At 24.8% G+C, this 8,837-nt stretch overlaps 1 protein-coding gene across 2 annotated transcripts in view; it reads right to left on the bottom strand.

The window, feature by feature from the left end:
* Positions 1 to 8,837, bottom strand: part of LOC117169978 (DNA-directed RNA polymerase I subunit RPA1) — a 63,216-nt gene that overhangs the window by 30,432 nt on the left and 23,947 nt on the right. For both annotated transcript variants that reach the window (XM_033356492.1, XM_033356497.1), the window contains exon 6: positions 2,059 to 2,417. In XM_033356492.1, the coding sequence (XP_033212383.1) occupies positions 2,059 to 2,417 (359 nt within the window). The remainder of the gene's footprint in view (positions 1 to 2,058; positions 2,418 to 8,837) is intronic.

Below are 8,837 nucleotides of genomic sequence, written 5' to 3'. Positions count from 1 at the left end.
TAGGAGAAGAATGGATGAAGGAGTTAGAGGGTGCTAGGGGAGCGAATGAGGGAGAATGAAAGAATGCACGTGAAAAAGGTAAATGGGGGTATAAAGAAAGTGCAAGAAAAAGGAAACGGAAGTCGCTTAGATTAGAAGCGTGAAAATTGTAATTAATGGTAAAGTAAAAGATAAGTAGACTAAGATGCGTTTGGGTTCTCATACTCTCTCTCTCGCTTGCACTCTCGCTTTCGTTCGCTCGCTCACTCGCTTACTAATAAGTCCTAAATTGCGCTATCGCAGGAACTAGATATAAGACTTTATGTAAATAGTTGTAAATAATTGTATATATAGAAAGGATAAGATTGTAAAAATATATAGATGTAAACGGAAAGAGTGTAAGGAATGGAAGTCATGTAAACCCTTAGGGGACACATTATGAATAAAGAAGAGAAGAGACTGTTTAAGACATTTTTCTCTCCAATTTTTATTAATTATTTAATTATATATAGCAATCAACTAAGAAGAGGAAGTTATAAACAATAATAAATTGTTAAAATACTTATCATTGTTGACTTGAATTAATTATTATCCCATTCTAATTAAAACATGAACCAAAAATATAAAATATTAGAAGAAACTTGCATTATTCTAAGAGTATGCAGTGATAAATATTAATAAGTGATTTAAACAACAGTTTCTCTCAAAGTTAATTGATTATCGCCTCGAACTAACAAAAAAGTTGAAAAATGTTGAAAATTTCGGTAAAAAACTCAATTTGTTTATTTTTTATTTTCTAAGGAAAATATAATGTTTTTCGTTGAGAATTAATCTTTTTCGTTCGAATTTTTTTAAATTCAACTATTTTGGTATAAAATTGAACTATGTAATGGATCATAAGTAAAATTTTTTGTTCAAATTTCATATTTTCATGTCGAAAATTTAAATAATTTGTCAAAAATTCTTCCACTTGGTTTGAAAGTTCATCTCTTTTGGTAAAAAAAATTTTTTTTTTTGTTTTAAACTTAACATTATGGTTGAAAAATAATTTGCTTTGGTTAAGTATTCAACTATTTTGTTTAAAATTGGTCTTTTTTGTATTTTCTTGGTTAAAAATTAATTTTTTGAACTTAAAATGTAAATATGTCATTTTTGAACGAAAATTTAATTTTCTTATTTAATAATTAACAACATATTTGGTTGAAAATTCGACAATTTTATTAAAAAGTCATCCTTTTGATTGAAAATTCAACAATTCAGTTGAAATTTTTTTCTTTCTTCACTAAAAAATCTTTCTTGGTTGAAAATTTGACTTTTTAATTTGGAAATTCATCTCTTATGGTAGAAATGTTATCTTTTTTGGTTAACAATGGAACTCTTTGGTTCAGAATTAAATCTGTTTTGGTGGAGGATTCAACTATATTGTTTCAAATTGGTATTTTTTTGTAGAATTGAACTGTTTTTTTACTTAAACTTAAAATCTTTTTGGTTGAAATATCAAATATTACATTTTTCGTTGCGAATACATATTTTTTGGTTCAAAATTAAACTACTTGTTTGAAAATTGAACTATTTTGTTAAAAATTCAGTTTTTTTGTTGGAAATTCATTTTAGTTCGGAATTTATTTCGTAAATTGACATTCGTCTTTCGTTTTTGGATTCAAATATTCTTTTATTTTTAAATAATTTCTTTGGTTAAAATATCAACCAAATTCTTCGTTGAGAATTAGTCTTTTTTGGTTGAATTCAACTGTCTATTATTACTATTTTGTTAAACATTAATTTTTGTTGAAGGTTCATCATTCATGTTAAAAATTAATTTCGTTGTTTAGAAATTGAACTAATTTGTTGAAAATCAATTTTTTTATCGAAAATTGAACTGTTCCATTTTTTGTTATAAATTAATCTTTTTTAGTTGATAATTCAACTGGTTGATTAGAAATTCCTCTTTTTGTTTGCAAATTCAACTATCTGATTAAAAATATATCCATTTTGTTGAAATCTTTTCTGAAATCTTTTCAAATTTTGAACATCTTTGAAATCTGAGATGCACTTAAAATTCCCTCCATAAAAACTTACCAAGGAGTCGTGCTTCCGCCTTAGCAATTTCATTCTGAGGAAAGTGGGCGTTCATTTCATCCCCGTCGAAATCAGCATTGTAAGCTTTGCAATTTGCATAATGGAGTCGCAGAGTTTTTTCCGATTTGAGAATTCTAGCTCTGTGTGCCATTATACTAGGTTTATGTAAAGTTGGCTGTCGATTTAAGAGCATCATGTCCCCATTTTTTAAATGACGATGGACTATTTTGATTCCGTCAAAAAATTTGTTCGACTTTGCGGTTTTCGTCAGGAGAGTTTTCGCAATGCTTTCCCTTTGTGAGTAATTCGCGGCACTTATTCGCTTTATCACCCCGTCTTCATTCTCAATCATAACTGCTCTGAAATTTCAATTATAAAAAAAGACACTTTCTTCAGAAAAAGGTTTAAGCTCGCTTTCAAGTTATAATAATAAACTTATAAATTATTAAATTGAACCATTTACAGAAACAAGAATCTTTTCTTTTTTTTTAATTGGTTCATTTTCGAACATTTTGTTATGGTTTTTCAGATAATTTGATATAATTTACAAACGTTGTAGTATATGATTTACAGGAGTTTCCTTATTTTAGCGAGAATTTTTTTTATTTACTTGCAATCCTTCTCTAAGAAATATATGTCACCAAAATATTAATCACAAGTTGTAATTTTTAGAACAAGTGAAAAATTAGTATTTTTGAATATTTTAATTGCATGATTGAAATTGAAATAATTATTTTTGAAAATCAAAACTTTCCTCCGAAGGTTAATTTTGCTTTTTTCAATACGAAATTGCACCTTCTTTTTACTTTTTGATCCTGTTATATTTTCAGATGAATATCTCTTGAGATAAAAATTTATCAAAAAATTGGTGTTTGCTGATTTGGCATCTCGTTACGAATAAGTTGAAGTTTGGTGTTCATTATTCAAAAGTTCTTTAAATTTTGAAGTGCTTTGTTAATTGAATTTTCTTTTTTAAAAAAATTCAATAATTTCAAACCTGCTGATCACATTGTTTAATTAATGAGTTCTGTAAATTAATTTACTTACCAAAACCTGTGAACGCTCGTTATTTTGACATTTTTGAAGCTTAAAAATACTGATCTTCTCAACTCAAAAAGATCAATTTTGATGTGGTTGACGTTCTGAACGTTCAAATGAACGAAATTTTTTACTGATTAGTTTGCAAACTAGGAAAAGTGCTAAAATATGTGTTAATTTATATTGAAAGTAACTTATTATTGAAAAAGAATTATAATGCATAATTTAAATTGCAGTTGGAACAATATTTATGGGTAAAATAGAAATGTCGAAAAAAATTTAGTTCATTTCAACGCTCAGAACTTCAGGTACATTCAATTTTGAAATAAAAATGGTAAGATTACATTTTCAGTTAAAATAATTAATTTTGAACCTAAAACCAGAAAGACGAATTTGCCACTAAAAAGTTGAATTTATAACATAAAAATATACATTTTCTACCGGAATATTTGAATTCTCAATTTAAAAAATACGATTTTTTAACCAAACAAGTGAATTTTTAGTGAAAAAATTTTTCAAAAAAATAGATTATTTTTCAACGAAATAGTTAAATTTTCCATTAAACAGGTGAATTTTCGTAAAAAAATTTCAATAAAAAAAACTAATTTTTAATTAAAAAGATTAATTTATATCAAAAAGATACATTGTTAACAAAATAAATAAATTTTTAACAGCATTTTGCATTTTTAAAGGAATTTTCAGTTTTTCAAATAAATTTTGAGCGACAAGAAATTAATTTTTAAAAACTAATTTTTAACCAAAGCAATGAATTTTCAACTAAATAAGATTTATTTCCAATCAAATACATGTTTTTTCAATCAAATTTTGACTTTTTAAAACAATTGTCATGCTAATAGTGAAATTTTTAACCAATGAAACGAATTTTCAACCAAAAAAGTGAATTAGATTTTCAGTTAAAAAATGAATTTACAACAAAAATAAAGTTTCAACCATAGATAAATTGAATTTTGAAACAAAAAAGGTTATAATAGGAGGAAATCCTGGGAACAACGTAAAATTGATAAGAATATCCGAGCAGAAGCTAATTTAAATACCCTGTAAATTCCAGGTTTTTCCATTTTTCTTTCTAAGGCATATTCATGTCGAAAAATACGAAAAAGTCTAAAGTGTCTAATTTTCAAGTGAAATTTGTCATATTATAGGATTCATAAGTAAAAGAAAGCTAATTTTTTTAATATAACTAGCAAAAATTAACCGTTTGTGCTAAGTCTTTGTTTTAAAATTATTATTTAAATGTAAATAATGCAATGAAAATATAGAAAAATGGATATTTTTCATTCATTGTAAAAATACCATTTTGACTGCTATTTAAAAATAAAGTTACTTGGGCTCACGTCCAATATAAATTGATATTCTGTTGTAAAATTCAAATAGTCGAATTTATTTCTACCTTAATGAATAGTTCATACGGAAATACCTTCAAAATGTATATTTTTAAATAATAGAAAAATATATAAACTTATTTGGATTATGTGACATGCGGAGAATCACATTCTGCGAATGAGAAAAATAATCTGCTAATTTAAAAAAATTGTAAGTAAATGGAACAAAATTTATCATTCATACTGAATTGATTGAAGTGGATTTTTTGTTTAATCTATAACAAAATACTGGAAAATGAATCGAGTTCTTTAAAATTAGCAGATAATATTTTTTTATTAAGAAACCAAGAAAAATGTAACATTTATGTGCATAATGGAACTGAGAAAAAATCCAAAATCTATAACGTAACATTTCATTTAATCAAGATAGAGACGCATACAATAATATTTCAATTAATATTTGACACAAGCACAATTAAGTAATTTTATTTTTCATTCACAATCAAAAAGTTTTTTTACATTGAATGAAAAATACCTATTTTCCTATATTTTCATTGTATTATTTATATTTAAATAATATTTTGGAAAATCAAAACTTACCACAACCTTAACTTTCTTGGTCCTAAGTTCAACTACTTACTTGATGTAGAAAAATTTATTTTTTTAGTTCGTGATTCAACATTTTAGTTAAAAACCTTTTTTTCCAAATTTTCACTTTTATTGAAAATATTTTGTTGTAAATTAATTTTTTAAACTGAAAATATAACTATTCCATGCTAGGACAAACATTGATCTTCTTTATTTGAAAATTTATGTATTTGTTGTAAACTAATCTTATTAGGTAGAATATTAATTTTCTTAGTGACTAATTAACTTTTTTGCCAAAAAATTCATTTCTTTGGTGGAAAATTCAACGATTAGGTTGAAAATTCCTTTAAAAATTAAAAATCTGGTAAAAAATTCATGTATTTTGTTAATAATAAACTTTTTTTGAATGAAAATTCATTACTTTGGTTGAAAATTTAACTATTTTATAAAAATTGATCTAATTTGTTGAATTTTTTTTTTTAATAGAAAATTCATATTTCAGGTTGAAAATTCCACTTTTGGATTAAACGTTTTTTTTGTACATTCATTATTTTAGTTAAAAATTAAGTTTTAATAGAAAATTCATATTAGGTTGAAACATCGACTATTGGGTTAAACATTTATTTTGTTGAAGATCCATTATCTTAGTAAAAAATTCATTACTTTTTTATTGAACTATTTTGTTTAAAATTCGTTCTTCTTTGTTGAAATTTAATTTTTTCGACTGGAAACTTAATTATTCCTTTTTTGATTTAACATTTATCTTCTTCAGTTAAAAATTCAGTTGAAACTTAGTCTCTTCTGGTAGAATATTAATCTTCTTGGCAACTAATTCACCTTTTTCTCTGGAAATTCATTTCTTTGGTTGAATATTTAACTATTAGTTTGGAAATTTGTTTAAAAATTCCAAATTCAGTTGAAAATCCATGTATTTGATTAAAAACTCATCTTTTTTGATACAAAATAATCGTTTTGGAAAAAAATTAATTTGTTTTAATTGAAAATTAGTTTTTTTCTTTTAAAAATTAATTTTTAAACTGAAAATTTCTACATTTGTTGGAAATCAAACTTTTTTGGTAGGATATTAATCTTCTTAGTGACTAATTAATCTTACTGGTCAAGATTTCATTTTTTTGGAGGAACATTGAAATATTAGATTGAAATTTCATTTAAAAATTAAAAGCCTGGTTAAACATTCATGTATTTTGTTAAAAATGAACCTTCTTTGGTTCAAAATTACTTTATTTGGTTGAAAATTTATTACTTTCATGGAAAATTTAACTATTTTATGAAAATTGATCTATTTTATTTTTTATTTTATCTTGTTTTACACTTATTTTTTTGAAGATCCATTATTTTTGCAAAAAAACATTACTTTTTTAAGTTTAACCATTTTTTTTAAATTCGCTCTTTTTTATTACAATTTATTTTTTTTCGACTGGAAACTTAACTACTCCATTTCTGCTGTCCAACAGAAAAACCTAGTAAGTGACATTTACCATAGAGACTATTTTTCGATACCAGGTATTTTATTAATCAATAATCTTTTTTGTTAAAAAAAAAATAGTTTCTTTAGTTGAAAATTAGTTTTTTTTCTTTTGAAAATTAATTTTTTAACTGAGAATTTAACCATTTCCTGCTAAATTTATCTTCTTCAGTTGAAAATTTTTATATTTATTTGAAATTAAATTTTTTTGGTAGAATATTAATCTTCTTCGTGACCAATTAATCTTACTGGTCGAAAATTAATTTCTTTGGTGAAACATTCATGTGTTTTGTTAAAAATGAACCTTCTTTGTTTTAAAAGTAATCTTTTTAGTTTAAAATACATTACTTTGATTGAAAATTTAACTATTTTATGAAAATTGATCTATTTTATTTTTTACATTCTCATCTAATGAGAAGGTATTGGTTTTATGTAAAATTTCACTTTGTCGGCTTTCATAAAATCTTCACGTTTTGAGACCCACTGAGTCAGAAAAAACGATTTTTACGAAGGTGTTTGTCTGTCTGTAGTCTGTAGTCTGTAGTCTGTATTCTGTAGGCACGATAACTTTAAAAAATTGAACAGATTGGATTCTGCTTTGGCACACTTTTTTAAGACCTAAAAAGAAAGAACAAGTTCGTGAACCAGCTATTTTGGATTAAAATTCAAAAAGTGAGCTTGTTTTCAACATTTTTAAGACCACATTTTTTCAAGATTTCAAAATTCTATGAACGGTTATTCATAGTACTCAGAATCCCAAAGAATTTATCCTAATGACTTTTTTCTATAAAAAGAAAATCATTAGAGTTGAAGCATTTTCAAAATCCAAAAAAAAAAGCTAAAATGAACATTTAAAGCCAAACAACGCATTCTATGAAAAAAAGTCAAGAGAAGAAAAACGTTGATTTTTGAAAGCCCTACAAGGTTGTCATAACAACTTTTTTGATTTGGTCGAAAATTTGAAAATTCCAAAATTGATCGTACCTCAACTTTTTGAAACCACACTTTTTCAGGATTTTAAAACTCTATGCGCTGTTATTTATATTGCTCAGAAACTCAAACAATTTGATCGTACTTTAACTTTTTGAAATCATATTTTTTCAAGATTTTAAAATTCTATTAACGGTTATTAATAGTACTCAGAAACAAAAACAATTTATCTTAATGACTTTTTTCTATAAAAAGAAAATTATCAGAGTCAGAGCATTTTCAAAATCCAAAAAAAAAAAAAAAACAAGCTAAAATGAACATCTCAAGCCAAACAACGCATGCCATGAAAACAAGTCAAGAGAAGAAAAACGTTGAATTTGAAAGCCCTAAAAGGTGGTCATAACAACTTTTTTGATTTGGTCGAAAATTTGAAAATTCAAAATTTGATCGTACCTCAACTTTTTGAAACCACATTTTTTCAGGATTTTAAAATCTATGTGCTGTTATTTATATTGCTCAGAAACTCAAACAATTTATTCTTATGGCTTTTTTCTATTAAAAGAAAATTACCAGAATTAGAGCATTTTTAAAATCCATAATAACAAACTAAAATTAACATTTTAAGCCAAACAACGCATGATATGAACAAAGGTCAAGAGAAAAGAAACGTTATTTTTGAAAGCCCTGCAAAATTATGATAACAAAATTTTTGATTTGGTCGAAAATTTAGAATTTTATCGTACGAAAGATAATGAAAAATCCAATAAGTCCTTTTTTTGGTCAAACTATGCAAGATACGAAGAAATTGAATAAACTAAAATTACGCGCCCAAAAAGATCTACAAATTTTTTAATAATCACTTTTCGATAGGATGCTTAGTTTTTGTTTTTAGTCTAAGAAAGAATATTAAAAATTAAAAATAAATTAAATTTTTGGACTAACGACATAAGCTACAAAAAAAACGTGTTTATCCAAAAAAAGGGCTACAAATGTTTATTATTACTGTTTTATAGGATGCGCAGTTTTTGTTTATACGTAAATGAATCAAACTAAAAAGATTAATTTTTTGACAAACAACGCAAGCTACGAAAAAGAAAATAGACTCATTCAAGTTTTTCATGAATAATTCTTTAGAGGACACTTAGTTATTTCTTTAATCGTAAGATATAACCTTTAAAATAAAAAAATTAAATTATTTTAATACATTTTTTTAAATAAATATTTTTTGTAAAGCGACACAAGGTATGCACTAGAATTAAAAGACAAAAGTTGTTCACCCAAGAAGACCTATCAATTTGTTATTAATCATTTTTAAATAGGACGAGTAGATTTTCTTTTAATCGTAAAAAATAAGATTGAAAATAAAAAAATTAAATTTTTAGAATAAATTTTTG

Source organism: Belonocnema kinseyi, chromosome 1 (genome assembly GCF_010883055.1).
Source record: "Belonocnema kinseyi isolate 2016_QV_RU_SX_M_011 chromosome 1, B_treatae_v1, whole genome shotgun sequence".
Classification (NCBI taxonomy): Eukaryota; Metazoa; Arthropoda; class Insecta; order Hymenoptera; family Cynipidae; genus Belonocnema; species Belonocnema kinseyi.
The sequence above is the reverse complement of the archived record's forward strand: the minus strand, read 5'-3'. Positions and strand labels throughout refer to the sequence as shown.